The sequence below is a fragment of the Amblyomma maculatum genome, chromosome 2 (genome assembly GCF_055883805.1).
Source record: "Amblyomma maculatum isolate TAMU_Amacu chromosome 2, ASM5588380v1, whole genome shotgun sequence".
NCBI classification, from domain to species: Eukaryota; Metazoa; Arthropoda; class Arachnida; order Ixodida; family Ixodidae; genus Amblyomma; species Amblyomma maculatum.
In genome coordinates this window covers 57,247,503-57,268,964 of record NC_139345.1, presented here as the reverse complement: position 1 = coordinate 57,268,964, position 21,462 = coordinate 57,247,503, and the positions used below count along the sequence as shown (strand labels likewise).

General features: G+C 42.7%; 2 protein-coding genes across 5 annotated transcripts in view; one reads left to right on the top strand and one right to left on the bottom strand.

The window, feature by feature from the left end:
• LOC146198713 (uncharacterized) overlaps positions 1 to 3,644 on the top strand; it is a 31,586-nt gene extending 27,942 nt beyond the window's left edge. For 2 of the 3 annotated variants that reach the window (XM_084594212.1, XM_084594211.1), the window contains exons 10-11: positions 2,795 to 2,897; positions 3,281 to 3,644. In XM_084594212.1, coding sequence (XP_084450338.1) covers positions 2,795 to 2,897; positions 3,281 to 3,491 — 314 coding nt within the window. In that variant the 3' untranslated portion in view covers positions 3,492 to 3,644. The remainder of the gene's footprint in view (positions 1 to 2,794; positions 2,898 to 3,280) is intronic. The other variant, XR_014705011.1, reaches the window with a different exon arrangement.
• Positions 1,479 to 21,420, bottom strand: LOC146198712 (uncharacterized). Of its 2 annotated transcripts, XM_084594214.1 has the most exons (9): positions 21,224 to 21,420; positions 20,972 to 21,140; positions 12,868 to 13,000; positions 7,096 to 7,215; positions 6,893 to 7,004; positions 6,656 to 6,718; positions 6,345 to 6,416; positions 4,765 to 4,864; positions 1,479 to 1,828 (listed from the first exon to the last, which is right to left on the bottom strand). In XM_084594214.1, exons 1-9 carry the CDS (start codon positions 21,278 to 21,280, stop codon positions 1,818 to 1,820), a joined length of 837 nt encoding a protein of 278 aa, XP_084450340.1. In that variant the 5' UTR covers positions 21,281 to 21,420; the 3' UTR covers positions 1,479 to 1,817. The 2 variants fall into 2 exon arrangements, with proteins under 2 accessions (XP_084450340.1, XP_084450341.1); XM_084594215.1 differs by lacking the exon at positions 7,096 to 7,215.
• Positions 21,421 to 21,462: the final 42 nt, after the last annotated feature.

Sequence of the window (21,462 nt, the reverse complement as noted above, 5' to 3'; positions counted from 1 at the left end):
ACAAGGTAGATAAGACCTGAGGGTTACAAAAGACAATAAATTACGAAAATATTTTTGACTTCATTACTTAATTGACCATTTTGCATGCATTGTCCCCCCTTAAAGGGAAACTGAAGCGGTTTCAACGGGTCGAATGATTATAGGTTGCAGTTTAAGCATGCAAAATATCTTGGCTGTAGCGTTCGAAACAGTGGCGCAGTTAGTGAAACCACTACGGGTGGGGAGCGCATGATGACGTCATTGATGGTACCAGTACATTAGCCACCTTGAAACGCTTGTTTGCAGTAAAAGCAACGCTACCAAAGGCAAAGCCCTAGAAACATTGTTTGGCGGCATGAGAAGAGGCGCCACAATATGTGTGCCTTCGAAGGCAACGAAAATATTACAGTCTGTGACGTCGTCACCGAGCTTCTCTGCAGTCCTTCAGTGCTATGAGCAGAATTAATCGCCGCAAAAACACCTTGCATGGATTACCTACAGCCTGTATAGATTTGAATCCTTGAATATCGCAGAATTCTCAAAAAGTGATGCAGTTGCCTTTTAAATTCAGTGTTCATTTTTGTTTAAATTGTGCCTCTGCATGTTTCGCTACATTTGGTGCCGTAGGAGAGCTCTAACAGCCTGATGTTCCAACATGGGAAAGTTGGTTGGTTGGATTGGGGAGTTTAACGTCCCAAAGTGACTCAGGCTATGAGAGACGCTGTAGTGGAGGACTCTGGAAATTTCGACCACCTGAGGTTCTTTAACGTGCACTGACATCACACAGCACACGGACACCTTGCTTTTCGCCTCCATCAAAATGCGGCCGCCGAGGCCGGGATCAACATGGGAAAGTGCAGTCACGGTAAAAGGACTGTACGCTGTGAGGTTCAGCACCCAAAATCAACACACAGCGTGTGAGGGACACCGTAGTAGAGGGTTGCAGAATTATTTAGCCCACTTAGCGACCTTAAGACTTGCACCGACATTGCACAGAACACAAGTGTTGTTGTATTTTGCCTCTATTGAAATAGCAATTGTGACCTCCAATTGTGGAGCTCTCAGGATCTTAATTTTTGCGCTCGGGACAATCAGCCATATATGTGCGCAGCCAGAGTCTTTTGCCTTACGAATTAAAAACTGCACCTTACAGAAGTCTCAACTTCTGTAATCACAGTTGTCATTATCAAGTTGTGTACTTATAGCGCCCATGTTCTTCCAAGCTCTTCATTTGTCTCTGGTGATGTGGTCATATCAGGCAAATGCAGGGCATAAATAGTGGTGTCTGTGTTGCCTCATGCCTAAGCTACTGCTCTTGGAACGCATGTTTCGTGACCACTTTGGCACATCGTTGCAGCTGTGCTTCATGTGTTTGTTTTGCCAGCAACACAGAGAAATGCATGAGGCAATTTTAACATTTAAAATATACCTTCGTCAACTGACCATATAGAGCATTGAGCAGGTCTCGCGTGCGAAGGAGAAAAAAATAAAACCTTTGCTGTGCTGATAGTTGATCTTTATTTACAAACTTGTTCAAATATTGATCAGTGCGTGGCACAGTGACGAATGTGCAAAAGAATTGGCTTGCGTATCTTTGGCACACAGCATGGCAAGGAGTGTAGTGAAGCCAGCAAAAAGTGCTTCTGTGCCACAGCGCATCACAGAAGAAAAGCTTTCAACAACAAGCTTTCAAGTTTTCTATTTGCCTGCCGCTTGTTTATAAGGCAATGTTTAGTAGCAGGAAAAAACGCAAGCAATGAATGATAAGATGCATATGCTTGAACAGCAGTTGGCAGCGGCAGCAGTGTTCAATGCTGCTATTGCAGAAAGTGATGGCTTTAAGTCGTCTCTGCAGGAGAAAGGAAAAGGAAGAATTAATATTCTGCCAATAAGGATGATTTGCACTGATGTGGTTTGATTGGCTTGCAGAATGCAGTTTTGTAATTGTTTACAGACAAAATGGTTACCAATAATTCAAAAGCCCTGTGCACACACAATGCTGTCTGGGCTATACTTACAGCCCAGTAAGACTTTTAACATGCAGCCTGCAATGATACAAAGTCCTGATGCGATGCTGCTTAGTGGTAAACTCTGTGTAAATCCTATGGTAACTAGTTTTTCAAGCCAGACTGCACTGAAACACTTGCATGTGCATTAAAAAAAATCATACTTTATCCTCCTGGGTGTCTCAGCTTGCCATGTGGAATACAATGTTTTGTGTAGGTCTAGGAAGTTTTTCTTATGCAGCTTTGTTGCTATGAAGCATGGTGTGCCTCTGGTGCAATGAACTTTATGTAAACAGTAACAGTTACAAAGAGCATGAATATATAATGGCTTGTCCTAAAGTGCTTACTGTACATGAGCTGGGGAAGAGACGCGTATTTGCTGCTGAAGGGCTGTCAATTTCACTTGGCTCTACCTGTACCCTTATACAATCTGGTTTCCTTTGTGTAGAGTGTTCTAGCAATGTGTGCCGCTCAATAAAGGCAAATTATAAGACTGGCCACGTTTTCCATGCAAAGTGGTCGTGTTTAGCTTGCTTGCGAGCTTACATTTTTTCCATGCAAGTTTTGCGCCAAGGCATTGATTCCTACGCAGGAAAGTGCGTGGCTCGGGTGCTCTTGACATTGCAAGAGAAAAAGCAATCTTTCTCTCATTGGTGCGCATAGAATGAGAGGTGGCGTTACTCTGATAAAATGGTGAAGAAGCCATAACAGGAATTGAATGTTCTATTCATGAACAGTTCCAAGAGTGGCCAGCAGATGTAAGTGCTGACTATAACCCACTAATGTTTTTCTCTCCCCTTTTAACTAAGGTGGTGCAGTCATCTTCACTGACGTGTCCAAAGATGAGGATCTTTTCAGTGGTTCCGGTGATTATCAGTTTGACATCTACCGCAGCATGAAAGAGCACAATCAGTAAGTGTAGTAATCCTGCTATTTTTAGTTGTGTGCACCGTCAATACAGTAGACAGTCGAGCTAGTTGTGTGTTTGTGTGCCTCTCCTATGTGTCGTCATCTACGCTGCTGCGTGGTGCATCATGTGCACTGTCAATTGAGCACTGTGCTATCAAAAAGATGCATCAACGCAGAGGAATGCCTGACATCGTGTATTTCGACTTGGAACACAGATACTAAAACGTTCTATCTCTATAGATGGTTCCTTTGCATATGCAAATTTCAATTAAAAAAAAAGAAAAAGCTGCCTTTTCAGAAGACGAATTCATAAATGCTAAGAAGCAAGAGTATTGGGCTGACTATACATTAGTTCCTAAGGTGATTTCATTGATTTTTATTTTCAGAAACGATTGGAAGAGCTTCAGGCCATACACGAACATACTCTGGCTCCATTACTTATCGCGAAAACTCCTCGAGACGCCCTATTGTGCCAGGAGTCGACAGCAGAGCTCTGCACTCGCCGTGCTTAAACAATGGAGCGATGCGCTTATTCTGGAGTGCCAATCATCCAGAGAGGTTTTCCTCAAACTCATCAACAAGCAGCTGCAGTCGTGAAGAATCAAGGCACCCAACTTGCTCATATATTCACTACTACAGATGCAGTTCTTTTGCTTGTTCTTGCTTTCTGCATATCTTCAGAAGTCGTGTGTTGCCACCCTAAAGGTGTTTCCATAGCCAAAAAAAAATTACAAATGTAAATGTTTTGTATGTTTACATTTTATTTTATATGAAGCTCAATGGCATCACTCTTTCTTGTTCATTTCACTCATCACTGCCTCTCAGTTGTAAATACCATTGCCTACCCATTGTTTGTCCCATAGATCATTGATTCTCAACTGTAAATACCATTCCACCCATTGCTTTTATTTCTAAATTTGCTCAGACACAAATGCAGGCTTTTACTATTTTTATGAATAAATGCAGCTACAAATATGCGACTTTATGTGCACTTTCTTGTTAGAAAAAGATATGGCCAGAAACCTAGAAAGTTTCTATAAGGAAACTAGACATCTGCCAAACTAGCACTGTATCATACTCTTTTGGGGTCTGTGTAGACACTTAGCCAGTTCCTTATATGAATGAACCAAAGTAGATTATTTATGCCGTGCTACAATAACACAACCTCGCTATATAAGAAACAAATCTTGTTTTCAAAAACCAAATTTTTCTTTTACAACCAGTTGTGATGTATGGATGCGAGAGTTGGACTGTGAAGAAGGCCGACCGCCGAAAAATTGACGCGTTTGAATTTTTGTGCTGGTGGAGACTCTTGAGAGTTAATTGGACTGCCAGAAGATCAAATCAGTCGATATTGTCGACCATAAACCCTGACTGCTCATTGGAGGGCCAAATTCTAAAGTTAAAGCTCAGCTACTTTGGTCATCTGATGAGAAGAGAGGAGTCGCTGGAGAAAGATTTGATGTTGGGAAAGGTTGAGGGTCGCCGGAGAAGGGGTAGGCAGCGAACGCGATGGTTAGATGGCATCCTCGAGGTGCTGCAGATGAAGTTATGTGATGTTAGGAAGATAGTGAGGGACCGGCAAGCGTGGCGTGACATGGTCCATAGGGTCATGAAGAGTCGGACACGACTGAAGTGAACTGAAAGCTGTCAGACAATCTGCATTTGAGCACATTTAGTTTCTTGTATCGTTCTCTTTCTGGCATACTGAGTGAATTTCTTCATGTCCTAAAGGTTAGAAGAACAGGTTCAGGAAACCCCGCAACGAGCACACAAGTTTACCCTTTTTTTTACCCAAGTTTACATAGCCTAGATGACTATGACATCATAAAATCCTAAGTCACTACTGCCGCTACTGTAGCGCTCTTACTTTCTGCTCGTTCCTTCTCTATCTTCTTCTCAAGTGCTTTGGAGAGATGATCTTGAGTCCTCAGCACAGCTTCAAGCTTGGACTTGATTACTTCCTCATCCTGAAAACCATAATGCAAAACAAAAAGTGGTTACGCACAGGTAAGAATTTGCACAGCATCGGCGCTTCCTTCGTTGGGGACAAATGCCCATTTGAACAGCAGTTTATCTCTGATATTAGCCTAAACTTTTATTGTACAGGTGCCATCCAAAGTAAATGGAAGGCGACTTTGTCGAATTTTCCTCAAAATGCAAAGCATAATGGTCGAAATTTCTTCGTGCCCTGTGTAGTTCACACAGTGGCAATTCGTCTGCATATACCCATTCAAGGATGCATGAAATGAGAACAATAAACTTACAATTTTTCTCTACTAGTACATGGTTCAACTTCCCAAAAAGTCCTTGTACTGAAGCTGTAATAAGAGTCACATAAATACTAAATATAAAGCTTGCAATCCAGGACGAATGGATAACAGTTGGGTGTGAGAGCTGCATGGTACACGCCTGCGGAAACAAATTACTTGTTGCCTTATTGGCAACTATGAAGCTGTAGTAAGTAAATCCTAAATAAGAGTCGTGTAGTTGTATTTTTAAAGCAAAAAGCTTCACTATGAGGGTTGGAGCCGAGCTTCGCGTATGCTGCGACCGAGTGACGTCACAGCCAAGGCCTGCTGCGCCAGCCCCCTTGACAAGCTCTGCCGGCATTGCCTAGCAACGCTTAAGAGGTGTGCGACTGCTCCTCATTAAAAAAAAATAAAAAATCAGTCTCCATCTGGGAATTGAACCTCCATCCCTTGGATCCCCAGCCGAGCGCTTTGCCGCTGTGCCACACCTCGGGTCGTGAAACGTTCTTCATAATTCCGCCTGTCTACCGTGAGAATGATAGCGGAATTCTGCGAGTGACAGATACTGCGATTGGCGTGCAATTTGAAAGTCAATCAATTAGGGTGACGTCAAGAATGCGACGTCACCCATCTGCAGTCAGCTATGAGGACCAAGCGGAGACGAGTGCGCTCCAACGCCGCTGGGCGGCGCTTCTTGCCTTCCGCGAGTGAGAGATGCTGCGCCTTTCCTTTCCTGTAAACGAATTATAGAACACTAGTGAACTTAGACGTGCTCAACATGGAAGCCAAGGAGAGTTTAGCTGCTGGCGAACAGCGCAGAAGACTGGAGAAATTAACTTCTGATCCCGAGGTAGTCACTGCTTTTCGCTATGTATATCCAGGCATAGCGCAGCTAAGCCATTTTTCATTTTTTATTCACAGTCTATTTCACTCTTAATGTCACTACAGGCAAAAACAGAATGGACCCCAATTATAAAGATTAAGTATGCTTCTGCCACTTTGTGCAGCAGTCGAGCATCTTAATTTCCTCTATCGCTCAACCTTGTCTGCAGCCTATGATAGACGCTTCACAGATGCTTTTAAATATTCAGTGCAGGAACACACCTATAATGCTGCATTAACAGGCATAGTCACTAATAAATTACCATAAAATTTAAGCTCTGCTGAAGCAGGCATAATAAACCTTGCATCAACTAACCGGTGGAAGGTCACACATTGGCTGCAGTTTTGCATCGAGTCTCCTTTCCTTTAAATCAAGTCTTTTCAATTCCTGCAAAAGAAGAGTGAGAAAAACAGTAATGTAGTGACTCCTAAATGCAACAAATGTGAAAAGATTACATGTAACTGTCTACTTTTGACTTTTCTGGGCTACTGCCTGCTGTCAATGCAAGACGCACACAGGTCGTGCTTAAGACATAATAACATTACTTATATTATGATGAAGGGAAAGATGCAACTTTTTAACTTGGCTGAAAATGCAGTGTCAAAAAGCCAGCCGTGTTGATTTACCTCGGACAATGAAAGAAGGTGAGTATGGTACTGATGTAGTGGAGCTCGGTCTCTACATTTCTTCTGAAAAAGTAAAAGAAAAAAAAACATTAAGTATAAACAGGCACTACATAGATATAACTTGGTCACCCTGTAAGCAGTAGCATCACACATGCAAACAGCTTGTGCAAAAGCAGCGTAAAAGTAAGTGATACAAATCTAGGATCAAGCTCTTTACAGATTAACTAAACTTCGTACCTCAAGCCTGGCCAGTCTTGCCTGGCGTTTGTAGGCATTTTTTTCCCAGATTTCCATTTTGCACTCTTCATCCTTTGTTGACATGTGCCTCGTGCCAACTTTAACACTTGCCCTGGGTAGCAAGAATAAAAATACACCTTTTTTTCTCTCCTTGTTCCAAATAACTCACCAGCTTTTGTCCAGAGCCAATTTTCATCACTTACAATCGAGCTTTGATCGTCTGAATAAGCTCCTTGAAGTTGGCAATATCCGTTTTCAGCTCCAATTCCTTAGACTTCAGTTCTTTACGCTGCTGGTAGAGACTTCGAATCTTGTCTTCAACACTGAATAAGGATTAAAATTATTTTGGTTAGGCTTATGGGGTATAACATCCCAAAGTGATAACCACATGAGGTTCTTTAATGTGCGCTGACATTGCAAATACTGCTTGAAGAACTCTGCCCTCCAATGGCAGAGTTCAATATCTGACTGCATATCAAAGGGGGCCTGGGCCATCGATGTGCATAGTCAGGCACACTGATTGGCTCGTTTCAAGTCTCGAGGCTCAAAAGGCTGGCGCAGCTTGTGCACATGCTGCTAGGAAAGCAGACCACTTCTGCTGACAACACTAGTCACTGTAAAAGCAGCCAATTGTTGTTACTGCAGGTTCAAGTGCCACAGGAAGAAATCATTGTATCATATCTACTTCCGGTGAAAAGGTTGCTTGCCGCTCTGTATTCTTGCTATTATCACCATTTTGTCAGCTTTACATTCAGGCTGTTCACACATGATGCAACAATTCTCCAGCAGTCAAGGTTTATGATAACTCCATAGGTACTAATTATTACCCAGTGAATGTCAAATGTTTAGAATCTTCCAACCAACATGCCATGGCTGCATAAAATAAGTTCACATTCCCCGAGATGCAATGCAATTCTCTCTTAAAATATATGCAAACACGTTTTACAGTTTATGGGCACACAATAAACGAGTTTTCACAAATGAGAAACTGCTCTAAATATTTATGCTCCTGCCAATATTGTTGCTTGGGACCCATAATAAGTAAAGCAAGTAAGCACACTTCAATGCTTGCAACTTCTATGCACATTAATTTCCTTTTTATTCCATGTGTCTTGCATCACAAATTCAAATTTTGCTTTCATTTTAAGATCCATGAGATGGGACAAGCAAAATATAAATTTGAACTGGTGCAGTCTCAGGAACAGTGTCAGCACTTTGGCCAGTTTCTAGACTTGGAACAGCAACAGTGCCGGCAGGCTTCACTCCCGCAGCAGTAGCGGTCACGGCAATACGCGTTCACGCGTTGCGTCCTTCACAGACCGTTCAGTTAGACTCACTCACTGCGCTCGTGACAGGGAAGGCTAACCGATTGCCCGTACACACAACCACTATCACTGCTGAGAGGAGCTGACGAGAACGCCACCGGAAGGGTCACTGCAAAAAAGGCATCATTAGTACCTTTCACGAAAGCCCTTGACATACTCCTCACTGTTAAATTGGTGACCACAAAGTCTGAAAATGTTCAATGGCTGTCGCTGGCGCTATGCCGAGGCTTCCAATCATGTGCCTGCAGACATGAAGCCAGTCCTGTTCACGCCGTGCGTACAGTGCACCCTAATCAGTTTGCCATCATTTCCAGATTTCTCGGCGAACGCATCGGCTGCTGTGGTGAACTTGACCGTGGTATGGACAATACCGCGACTGGCCATTACTGCAGGATCGCTGGCGCTATGCCGAGGCTTCCAATCATGTGCCTGCAGACATGTAGCCAGTCCTGTTCACGCCGTGCGTACAGTGCACCCCAATCAGTTTGCCATCATTTCCAGATTTCTCGGCGAACGCATCGGCTGCTGTGGTGAACTTGACCGTGGTATGGACGATACCGCGACTGGCCATTACTGCAGGGTTGTAGTAATGGTCAGTGCACGTCAGGTCGATGACAAGGCCTAGATTCGGTATTCGCTGTAGCAAATCGTTCGCCGTGAATCGCCTTTCGGGCGGCATATGCACGGCTACCAGTTCACGAAGGGGCACCTTGAACGGCACAAAACGAGTCCCAGGCACAGCTGCTCCTATGTCACTGTGATCTAGCCACCGGTCAGGGGCGGCATATTCATAATTGGATGTAGCCATGCCAAGATCATTTTTCAAGTTGATCAAGCACATGCCACCATAGCTTGCGTTGCATAATTTTAAAAGAACGACACACTACTTGCCACCGCTTCCATTATGCCCCAGTTCATCGTACGCGCCATATGTACGCTCCGCAGGTGCAAAAGATAGCGGAGGCAATCAGACGACAACATAGTTTAGTATTCGGTTTCGGAATGGAATACGGGTGTGCCGAGGCACCAAGTTCCCTGCATGAGAACCGGCACTCGTTTCATATTTCTCGGCGCTTCAATTTTTTAAGGACAAAATCCAAGCCTAGACTGCAGATCCTTTCTCTATTACAGGGTAACATGTTACCACAGGGCATGTTACTGAACGGAGAGCACCGCAAAGTGCCATTGTGGTATTGTTAATAATTAATAACAATAAAAAAAGAAAAAAAGAATGCGTGACTGAAACGAAACCTTTTTGAAGGAAGGTTGATTGATGGCAAGTTCTGCACGTGTCGCAAGTACATCCGATGGCACATAGCCAAGAATTGGGAAACCAGCACAGAACACAACTTTTGAGTGTATAGCAAGATGGGGAAAAAAAAAAAATGTTCGAAGGGAAGGAATATTCTTAGTTTGCATCATCGTCTTCATTGTTTACGTTCTAGAAGGCTGCTAAGACACTGTAACGATAACCAACAGTTTTGATAAATTTAAGGTATAAGGCTACTTTTCAGAATTCTTAAATGTCAAATACAAAGAGGAAATCAATGGTCTATACTACGTACTGCCTTTTTTGTATTTGGTTAATCAGAGTTCAAAGTAACGAGAAAAAAAAAGTACTAAACATGCACTCCATGCCAGAAGTCGATCATTACTATATTATATGCCTCGCAACAACTTGCAGTTATGCTATAAACCAAAATAACTATGATACCATCAACTGCCGCTTTTTTGACAGTGGTCATCTTCAAAGCCAAGTACTTTGAATTATATATTTCAGCCCATACACAGCCTCTGCTTCATCCCTTTACTTTGATCTAAACATTCTTCCCTTAAAATGCCTCCTTAATCTCAATTTAGGTCTTCCTATATTTACAGCACTCGCAATGATAATAATCAACTTCTCTGTTTCTCTGCATCTTTCCTCGCTAATAGTAATAAACGCTCGATCCTCTGAACAAAGCAATGTTCTACCAACTACCATTGAACTACCAAAAGTGAACACAAATTACGGTAAACAAACTACTTTTTCTCCGCCATAAAAACCTGAAATTCATTACCGCTAGCAGTTAAATCAGCATGCTTGCAGCCTGCTTTCTACGTTTTACTAAATCAAATAATTAAGCTTCATGCCTTACCTAACGTTGCCTTAATCACATTTTCTGTTCCCCTTCCGACAGCAAACGGTCAAAGTGTTTGTAATTTTGGATATTTTTATTTGTCTCCGCTTCCATTTTTATTATTTCTGCATCCATTTATTGCCCATTCTGTATCTGATATCTTTTGTGTTTTCCATGATGCTCTTACAATTTGCAAGCTGTATGCCTCTGCTTTTTTTTTTTTAACTTATGCCTGCTAACTATTGTGTAGCGTAATCATTGCCAAAAATTTTACTAATAGGCTTCAATTTGATTATATTATTTTCCAGATTCTCTGCCAAACTTGTGCACTTATACCCATGTATTTCTGATAGGAGGTCAACCAGACAGTTGTACTTCGGAACCTCCTACTGTACTAACTTTTTATGCACTTATGATTGATTTGTATTTCATTTTAATAAACTTTGATACCTTCAAATTACCAAAAACATTGATTTTCAATAAAGGAAAATGTTTGAAATAAATGCAAGAATAGCAAAAGCGGTGTACCAACTTACGCGGTTGAAATGTCATGAGTCCATTTTGTGAATGTTTTTATTGTTAAATGCAAACAAAAATAGATGCTTAGAAACAATCATGATTGTAAACTGAAAAATTAAGAAGCAAAAAGAAAAATGCAGAACCGCAAAAACAGGAAAATATTCAAAATGCGAAAACCGAAACTGTGTGTTTCGCTGCACAGGGGGTTACAAAGTCGGCTGCAGCTTTTAAACGGTTTTAGTTAAAAACACGATTTCTTTTGTCAATCATTCGGAAATGATTGTGTAATTTGATAGAATAAAAACATTTTCAGTGGATTAGCTCAGCTATGCCAGGATATACATAGCGAGAGGTAGGTTTCCCTGGCTGAGCTTGTTGTGGTCATTTATGTTTAGCAATGAGAGACAGCTTTATTTATACCATATGGGGCACTTTGGACCACTAAAGTGCAATGAGGCAAAAGCATCTGTTGCCGGTAGTTTGAAGCCCTCCACGGCGGAACCTCTCTCTGTTTTCACTCCCACCATCCTCCTTTTCCTACCAACTCGGTTAAGGTGTCCGCAGAGAAATGTGACAGATACTGCGCCTTTTCTTTCCTGTAAACCAATTCGAAACGTTGCTGATGCCTGCTGCACTGAGTCTGCTTTGCGGCCAAAACGTGGCTTTGTGGCCAATGTAGCTCTCGCTACAAAATATAAATGACTTAAAAATTACTTTGCAAAGACTGGTCTCATACCTTAAAAATGTTTAGGTGAAAAATGACGCTGGATGTCCATGTATTGTGTGCACTTCGGAAAGTGTGATGCCCTCTGAGTGTCCATGGCAAATGACTGCTTTTTTTTAAAATTTCACTTGAGGTAGTTCTTCGCTAAAATCAACACGCCCAACATCAATAATAATGCGCCCTACAATGTTAAAAAGTTTTATTTGCCGTTTAATAAGTTTTCTGATGATGTTGTCGAGTCACAATGCGTGCAAATGCGCACACCAAGTAATTTATTAAGTTTTACAACTTTAAGAGCAATTTGTCATTTTCATGATGCACGGGGCCCTAAGCATATGAACACAAGCTTTCAGAATTTTCTTGGCGGTATAACATACTGTATGTCTGAAAGGGTTAAGGGTAGCATGTTTGGCAAGAGATCTCATGACCCCGAGTCAGACAGGAGCCACCTGAAATGGCAGCCATTTCCATTGCCTTCCAGCTCCTGCCAGCTCTGCCAAATCATAGTGTCTTATGACACCAGATAACTTGACTAGCAACACATCTTTTTATTCTGCCTGAAGTGAAACACACAGAACTTGACCAGTGACATGGCTAGTGTTTGTGGATGAAAGCCATCAGTCTTCAAATTATGTTGTTACACGCTTGCAAAAAAGCAATAGCTTCAATAAACGCTGCTTAGCTTTGTGAGAAGAAAGCCTCATCCACAAAATTCAAGCAGCTTTTATTGGACAGGACACACATCCTCTCAAACAGCAATTGAATGGTACTGTTCATGAGCTTGTCCTTTTACACAATTTATGATCAGGTCACTTGCCGTGTCCATTTCAATACTAGCTACAAGTGTGCTCTCATTTGCTACAATGTAAAACATCCTCACTGTACAGTCTTTCTAAAGCCTAACAGTTTATTTTTATGTACCTAACTGTGCTTACTTTCAATCTTATACATTGTCATGTAGTTTAATAATGCATATCGGAAGGTTTCAAGGTTACAATCAAGCCACAGTGGCCGCCATTTGGCATACATGCAGCTTCGTGAGAGGCCTCACACATGTACATTCAGCCAATTGCCACCTACCCAGCATGCACCACTGAAGCTGTGCACTGTATGCAAAAATGGTGCCTGTCACGACAAATGGAAACCTCCTGTACACACCTGACAGCCCTCATTGGGATCTATCTTGATCCCCTTGCCAGTATTGCTAACATGCATCAAAAATCTCCCATGAAATAGCCAATTGTTGTAGCAATTGTCACTGTCTCATTCAACACATGAAATCTTTACCTTTGTGGACAACCATCCTGGCAGCCCAGTAGCGCAGCAGCACTTGTTAGGTCTTCAAGTTGGGAGCAAAGTTTTTCAGGAAGCTGCCACGGTGCAATGTTTACTGATGAAAGGGCAGCTTCCAGCTTTTCCGCTGTTAAAAGTGCAGGCATATCACATTAGATAGAAGTTCCCCAATAAATACAGCAGGCAAATTCTTCTAGGAAGACTTACTGAATCATTGGCATGTTTACGCATGCATTAATGAACCTTGCCTATACAGAAAAAAAAAAAGCATCACATGTTCTGTAGAGTAGTCATGGCTTTCCTAGGTGGCAAAAATAATGAGTGAAAAAAGCATCGAAATGACGCTTGTCTTCTGAACACTGCTAATAATGAAAGATTTAGTTTTTTGGTGCACTGCTGTCTATTTGCCTAGGTCATAGGGAGATGCAAGAACTTAAAAAAAAAAAAACACACTAAGTCAAAAGTGTGCCTTTCTCGTTTGGTTCCTCGTATTTGCAATATACTTCATCTATTCACAAGGCGATGAAAGAAGTACTATTGACGCCCTCCCCTAGGCTAAAAAAATTCAGAGGTTTAATGTGGCTAAACCTAGAATAATATGCAAAAGTACTATAGTTTGGTGTAGTTTATCTTGGTAGATGTAAACGACATTGTCGTGGTCCTCTTGCCATCACCTGCCAAATGCACGCTTGTGAGGAAGACTGTGATGTATGCCACTGAATTTGCCAGAAGCGACAAGTGCGTACATTATTAGAAATGAACCAGCCCGCTCAAATTATAGTATTAAAAAGGCAGGACACTGACCAAAATATGTAATGGAATTATGGTGGAAATGAAAAGAGATCTTGCCTTGTATAATATAGATCAAGCACAACAATATCCAGAAACGAAGATTTATGCATAAAAATTAGTTAAGTGGCCTCTTGCAGCAAAACGCTGCAACTATCAATGTAGACACCCACATGACCACGTCTTAGGAAAATGATTTCATTGGTTTTCATAACTGAATACTGAATATTTTTTGAAGAGTGCTCGCATTGTTTTATTATATTTTACACTCTCTTCAGTGCGCCCGTTAGCTAAAAGCAGCCCTCCTTTCGAATTGCCTATTATGTGCTTTTAGCGTTTGTCACTAGATGGTCCCACAGTGTTTTGAATTCCTTGGATGAAGATGAGACCATGGTCCATAAAACTCCCATCTATGAGGTGTACGTTCCTAAGCCTTGGGTGCGGAACACTACTCTGTACTGAAGAATGTCTAATTACTGTCTGGCAGATAAGATTTACATTAATTTTCAGTACATTACTTTTGGTTTGTGGGGCTTAACGTCCCAAACCAACTCAGGCTATGAGAGACGCCGTAGTGGAGGACTACGGAAATATTGACCACCTAGGGTTCTTTAACACGCACTGACATCTCGCAGCACACGGGCGCCTGGCTTTTCGCCTCCATCGAAAAGCTGCTGCTGAGGCTGGAATTTGATCCTTGGGAACAGCAGTCGAGCGCCGTAACCATTGCGCCCCCTGGCGGGGCAGTACATTACTTTTGTAGACACGCAATCATCATCACTGCTGCCACTCAAGGTTTCCAGCATCGGACTACATAAAAACGGGCACATGCATTGTTTGAAAAAATCCTCGATAAAATTTTCTACAGCATTTCTGAGCAAACAGCTTTGGAATTGATAACTCGAGGCAGCAATCTTTCCATTGGGCGGAAAAAAGTTATACGGCTTTAAGTGCAATCTATTGTCCCTTTAAAACTCAATCTAAATAATGAAGCCAGAGTTGGTAGCGCCTGCCTATTCGATGATGCAGAGAATGGTTAGCTGATTAGACCCCACTGAAAAAGTGCTTTCGCATTAAAAAAGGGGCAGGGTGCGACACCCAAGCACAGACTGTTATCCATTGTTTCTTGATTGTTTCTTGATTCCCACGTGACACACCACGTGAGGGAATCACACACTGCCACACTGAACTCACATGAAAGACGCACACGCATTCCATCGCACACAAGTATACTCGCACCACTGCTCTCGAAGTCTATCAAAGTGCCACACACAAAAACAGAGTCCTCTGACGCCGGAGAGAGGGAAAGACAGACGCACTGAAAAGCAGTATAGACGGGTGTAGGGGTCGAAAGAGTTTTGCTCAAGTTAAAAACGAAAGAAGAATACAATCGCTAACACTTGGGCATCCTGACATTTGTTAAAGGGGCAGAATGCTGACAAAAATATGTGATGAGATTATGGTGGAAATAAAAAAAAAAAAAAAGCTCGTCTCATATAGTACAGATTGAGCCCTACAATAGCCAAAAAATGAGGATTTACAATTTTAATTTGGCACTGAAAATTGCATAAAACCAACTAAAAGCTATCATTATCACTGTAGTAACTTACGAGACTACATCTCGGAAAAACGTAACTGGTTTTCTTAAGTACACAAAGTAATTTTCTTTCGAAAGGTCTTGTCATGATTGGTCAGTAACCACCGCTCCTTGTGTTGTTAGCCAACCTGCGGGACCCATCTGGGCGCCTGGCGCGATGAAGCTTTTGCCTGTAGGAGCTTGATCTCACTACAGTCAAAATTCGATTTAACGAACCCCGATTTAACGAAAATCTCGATTTAACGAAGGTATCCTAATTCCCCCTCAGACGCCTATAGGGTTCAATGCTTTGACTAACCCGAAATAACGAAACCGATTCCGTGATCTGTCCCGATTTAACGAACCTTTTTAGTGAAATAAAGGTGAAAAAGTGTTAATTTTTGGTCTATTTTGTAGACAGCACCCCAAAATTTATTGATTGCGTGTCAGCGGTAACAGCGCGGAGCATCTTCATCCCGTCGCTTTTTTCAAACTGCGCGCGGCGCCGGTCGTGGTGTTGGCGCTACGCACTCAAAAGTAGCGCGGGGGTAATGACGATGACCATACAGACCCCCAAAGATTGCGCTAGTTGTATGATTACCAACTTTGGCGCCAATTTGTCATTAGCTGTGTGGCTTGCCGTCCCGTCGGAGGTATTTAGCGAAGATTGTTGCGCCGCTAGCCGAACCGTCCTTTGGGTCGGTGCTACCGGCGTGAATTCGTCACGCGCGAGTGCGACGAAAAGTGAAAATGGTACGTGCTAACCGATACGACCGCGATAAGCTGGTACGGTTTATGCGGATGCAAAATGCATTATGTTCAATGGGTGCTCAGTCGGGGACTTGAATTTACTACTTTTAAAACGAAAGTACTGTTTAAGCGGGTACGTTTTAACGAGGTTTTACTGTAATCGAATGTACTGAATTATGTGCCCAAGAAATGCCTCATTCAATTTAACGAAGTTCTCGATTTAACGAAATAATTCACGGCTCCCCTCAACTTCGTTAAATCGAGTTTTAACTGTATTACTAAGTCCGACCATAAGCATGAAGATGCCGTCATATTCTCTCGTGCGCCTGTCAAGCTTACTGCGCCCAAAAATGACAGTGCCTGCAGCTTTTTTGGAGCGCTCGATTCTTGTCATTTGTCTCACCAGCAGCGCACTGATCCAGAATTGTGAACCAACATCAGCTATTTCGAAGGTCGGCCAGCCACCATATCTAAATGTTTCTCTCAGAGCCTCTCGTCATTTTTTCTGGAAAATGGTGCGCCTATAAGCAGGACTCTAGCTCCGACTAGAGAGCTTACCTCCTTGTCGTGCCTAGAGCTCTACGAGAGAAAATCCTTTTTTGTTTGCCACGACGAACCAACTTCTGGCTGCTTAGGATAATTTTGTACTCTTGCAAGAATATGACAGATGTTTTAATGGCCCAAACTTGCCACTGTTGTTAAATGTTACATTCAGAGCTCTCAGCAATATCAGCGTCGGAAGGTGCCGTCATCCAAGCCTGCAGGCCTCCTCAAGCCCATTCCACCACCCAACACATTGTTCGATAAAGTCAGCATGAACCTTCTCGGCCCTCTTCCTATCCTCAGGTGGCAACCATTGGATAATTATCACCACCTCACTCAGTACACAGAGACCAAAGATTTACTTTGTGGTACAGCATCTGAGGTTGCCCATTTCATTATGCGCCAGATCGTCCTCCAGCACGGCGCTCTGACCTACGTTATTACTGATCGAGGGACCGCTTTTACTTCTCAAATGATGGCCGAAATTTTTCAGCTGAGCAGTATGATCTATCGTAAAGCTACTACTTACCAGCCACAGACAAATGGGCTGACAGAAAGGCTTAACAAGACCACGGTGGATATGCTGGCGATGTATGCTGATGTACAACACAAGATCTGAGACGTGATCCTGCCATACGTAACACTTGTGTACAATACAGCAGTCCAGTATACTCGTTTCATGATGTTTCACCTCTTTTATGTAGGGAAGTTAAGACCATGCTTGAGGCTATGCTACCTTGTGAACTAGATAGCCAGCTTTCTTCCGAGGCCGAACAATTTGTCAAAGATGCCGAGCAAGCCCGTAAATTAGCACGCGTTCACATAGGACAGAAACAAGACAAAGATTCACGCAAGGTGCAACCACCACAGGCAAGCCTCCTACAATACCGGAGACCTGGTCTGGGTCTGGACCCTTGTTCGACACTGAGACCTGCCAGGAAAGCTCATTTGCCGTTATTTCGGTCCCTATAAGATCTTGTGGTGTATCAGCGATGTCAATTAACAGATGCTCCTGTACAGCCCAGAGAAGAAATGGTGTTGCCTACCGCATCCAGAGACCATCCATATGTTACGCAGGAAGCCGTATTTTGCATGTTAACCCAGAACTGCATCTTTGAAGTTCTTTCATGCGTTCTTGAGTACATGTTTGCCTGTGAGCGTTCCTCTTTAAGGAAGGGCGAAATGTCAGGAGGCACGCACACGAAAAAGATGAAGTTGGCAACTGCGGGCACGCAAGAGGTGCTGTCAACTGTGACTGTGTATTTGCAAGGCCTAATATCATTTGTTCGGATAGGCCAGTCTTATCTGAAGTGATGAGCATTTTCTTCTCGACTTCTTTTGTCAGCGGCCCTTGCATATAGCCTTGAGCCAAATCCTGGACACCCATTAATTCTGAACACTGCAACTGGTCATAGAGAGTCCAACATTCACTTCAGATCACCGTATTGGCTGTCGATCAGTTAGCATGCACATCTCTCTCGTTAATCACTGCTAGTACCTCTACTGGCATTGTTCAACCAAGCAGCTGACCCTTTTTATGACACATCACTACCACCTACTAGCCACATGAAAATGCTTATTTCACCAAGTGTCGTGTCCAGCAGAACATCTTGACTACAATGTCTGTACACAGTGGAAGTTGTGGCAGTCTACGTAATCCAGTTTAGGGTGTCACTGTGAAGTATATACATCTATCACAAAAAGAGACCTAAAGTCCACAGCTGTAGACATCCTATGTTTACTCTCAGCTCTGCAAGTGATGGGCATGACAGTAAGCGTATGAGTGCATCTGCAAGTGAGCTAAAGAAAAAGTTGACTTAATCGATCAACCATGGAACATCTGATAGGCTACCAGGTTTCCTGATCGCGAGAAGTAGCGCCTATGAAGACGGCACTGTGAGAGACACAGATCTTCATATGAAGTACACATGCACTGGAGCCTTTGAAAAACAACTGTGCCATAATAACATGCAGAACACGAAACCTCTAAACTTACCACAGCAATGATTTCTGAATAATTTTATGAAAACTGGTGCTCATATGCATCATGTGACAATGAGCTCCTTTATATTTCATATTTTGACAAGACCACATTAACAGCTGAAACCAACGAAGTGGTGGTTTTGGTACATGCTGCTGACTCACAAGTCAAGCTCATATCAAAATAACGGGAAACTTATGCAGCAACTATAGGCATGTATAAGCCAGGAATGCATTATATTATTTGATTTTTTTACCAGACCCCGAACTCAGACACAGAGACTGTGAGCATGCACTCTTGATGCTTGTAATTTCTTTGTTTTTCAGCGAGTTCAAAACTTCGAGCAAGGGCTCCCCCCCTTCCCACCAGAATTCATCCAGCCACCGGAGCGGCTACGCAGGAGGCTTCTTTGCTCGCGTGACTTCTAGCAGTGAACCGATTTTGAAGTCAGAAGTTGTCTTACATATTCTTTAAAAAATGTAACCAGCAATGTTAGAACTAAAATCGCCTTATTTGATAGCACAATTAGTATTGGGCAATTCATAAACATGGAATGTAAGGCACTTAGGTTTTTCCCACATAAAAGAAAAAAGAAAACAAACCAACATAACCAGAAGCAGGAACAGAGTTTCATGCCTGTTCTAAAAACTAGGGCTGCTTAACTAGGGCCTCTTTTCAGAGAAATTTGAAGTAACAAAAAAAACAAACAAGAATATCTGCATTAGTGAAGCGCGTTAGCTCAAGGTTCCTTTTTTTTTTTTCGTGCCTCGGCCTTGCCCACCTACCTGGGGACCGGATCAGGCCGAGCCAGTTAGGTCAAAGTTTCCTTGGGCTTGGGCGGGGCCTGGGTTTGCATCGGAGAAACCGGGCCGGGGTCGGGCGGGCAACAAAAAAGGCAGCCGGGGCCGATAATTACACCCCATGCAGAGCTCTAATATAATGTTCTTTTCCATGTTTCTGCGAGGACGTTCAACAGTTCGCACACACCATCGGGAAACGAGTTCGCTCACAGTCATACCAACCACAGCAGTCTCGCAGTCGCCACAGGCTAGGGCGCTCGCATTTGAAACTTTGTTTATGGCTTCGCTACGCGGACAATCACGTTTCAAACCTTCCTGTAGTAGGCATCTCTGGAGTCCCACTTCTGAAATATCCTTTGAAAGATTAATTTCGAGTGCGGCAGTGATTTGAGAACTGCGCGTGTGTGCATCTTTTTAGTGCGAGTTCAGTGTGGCGTCGTGCGATTCCTTGTCATCCTTTAACAGGGGTGGAAGCAGGCTCTAGCATTTTGGAGCAGCTCAGAGAGCATTAATATGCCATTCTGGAGCAGCTTTACAGCAATAAAACAAGTTTTTGAGCACTCAGCATGTTTTTAAGGTCAAACGCATTGATTATTTGCAATTTTATATTTCTGACATACAAAAACAAACAATTTGATTCTTTTTTATTCAAAGTTCAATGCTTTGCTGACTATGTACGCATCTCTGGCAACACAAGTCACCAAAACATGTAGAAACCTTTTCAAGGTTTTTAATGATCAGCACCTTTGGTGCATCACCCCAAAATGATTAAAGTATGCTTTTATTTGACGTAGGCATCGCACAATTGTAATTGATAACAGGCTCAACGGTGAAGTACCTTTCTGCTTTCCCAGCAGAAGCACTAGAATTCATAGTTTTATGCAGCTGGACAAGTTTCCTAACAGCTCGTGGTACTTTGCGGTAAATGCATCACTTCTCTTCACAGGCGACTGAAGAGGCTGAGAAGAGGTGCTATGTCACATGAACAGCATTTTTCCACAATCAATTTCGTTCAATTGCTTGAGCCTCTTTTTAAATTTACTTGCAAATACTTATTATTGCTCCAAATATGCTTCTCTAGATCGAAAATTTTATTTGTATTAGGCACAGCATAAGGTGCGTTACCTCTGCCGCAGGTGTGCTGTCATCGTTTCAACTATGGCAGCTCCCAAATCAAGGATGCACCGCTCAAAACTTTCCATCAGCCTGCTGTGCTTCTCATGGTTACAGCGTACTACAATACTAATGCGGGTTAATTGGACTGGGTCACATTCTTTGCAGGCAATACAATGGTTCACTGTGCAGTAAAAATCAGCGTTCCACTAAATTTGACATCAAATACACTTAGGCAGCTGATTTGGAGCAGCTTTGGAGCAGGATGGTGCAGGAAAAGAAGTTTGGAGCAGAATGGAGCAAATGGAGCAGCGCTTCCACCCCTGCTTTAATTGTGCGACTTTATTAAACCCTTTATTTATTTATTTAGCCTAACTACGAACTAGTGATTCCGCATCATGTCAAGACAAATGGAGAGCAGGGGTTGAAAGAGCAAGCGAATAAAGAAGACACGCAATACAGGACGCAATTACTTAAGCGCGTTGGACAGCAGAAGGACTATTGGAATCAATACTTTGTCTGCAAATGCATGTGGATAATCGCTACCTTTTGCGTTGAAGGTCTTCGTCTTTTCTTCTAGAAGCACAATTTGGTCGAGTGCATCCTTCTCTGCGGCCTTCTGGAATGTCATTAACTTGTACATTGCAGTAAGCCCTTTATCGTCCATTTCTACTTCATGCCTTTCGCCAAGTATTTCGCGGAGCCAGATGTTCACCTGAGAGAAAAAAATACCCACACTGAAGTTGCTGCTACTGAGTACCTGTAGTCGGTTTCCGTTGCACGAAAGTACTCGCGGACCTCTTTTCTTTGCAGCTCCGTAGTGGAAGCGCCTGCCGCATCGCAGCTGCAGTCCATGTTCGTCACGTATGCTAAATTGGTTTTGACTAATTGTATAATGTGGTCTGAGAGTTGGTAGGCTAGCTTTTAATTAGCTGCGCAGGTTGGAAGTCGACCATCTAGAAACTACAAACAACCGCGCTAGACATGGCTAGACCGCGCCGTACACTGTTTTATTGATGATGATAATGTTCAATAAA

Bases quoted from the DNA above. Each gene is read 5' to 3' on its own strand.
- LOC146198712 (XM_084594214.1), bottom strand. From the start codon at position 21,280: ATGGACTGCAGCTGCGATGCGGCAGGCGCTTCCACTACGGAGCTGCAA. The intron at 7,216-12,867 runs GTAAAGATTTCA...ATCCTTATTCAG, and splicing joins CAGGATGGTTGTCCACAAAG to TGTTGAAGACAAGATTCGAA. The intron at 6,417-6,655 runs GTAAATCAACAC...CTTCTTTTGCAG, and splicing joins ACCTTCTTTCATTGTCCGAG to GAATTGAAAAGACTTGATTT.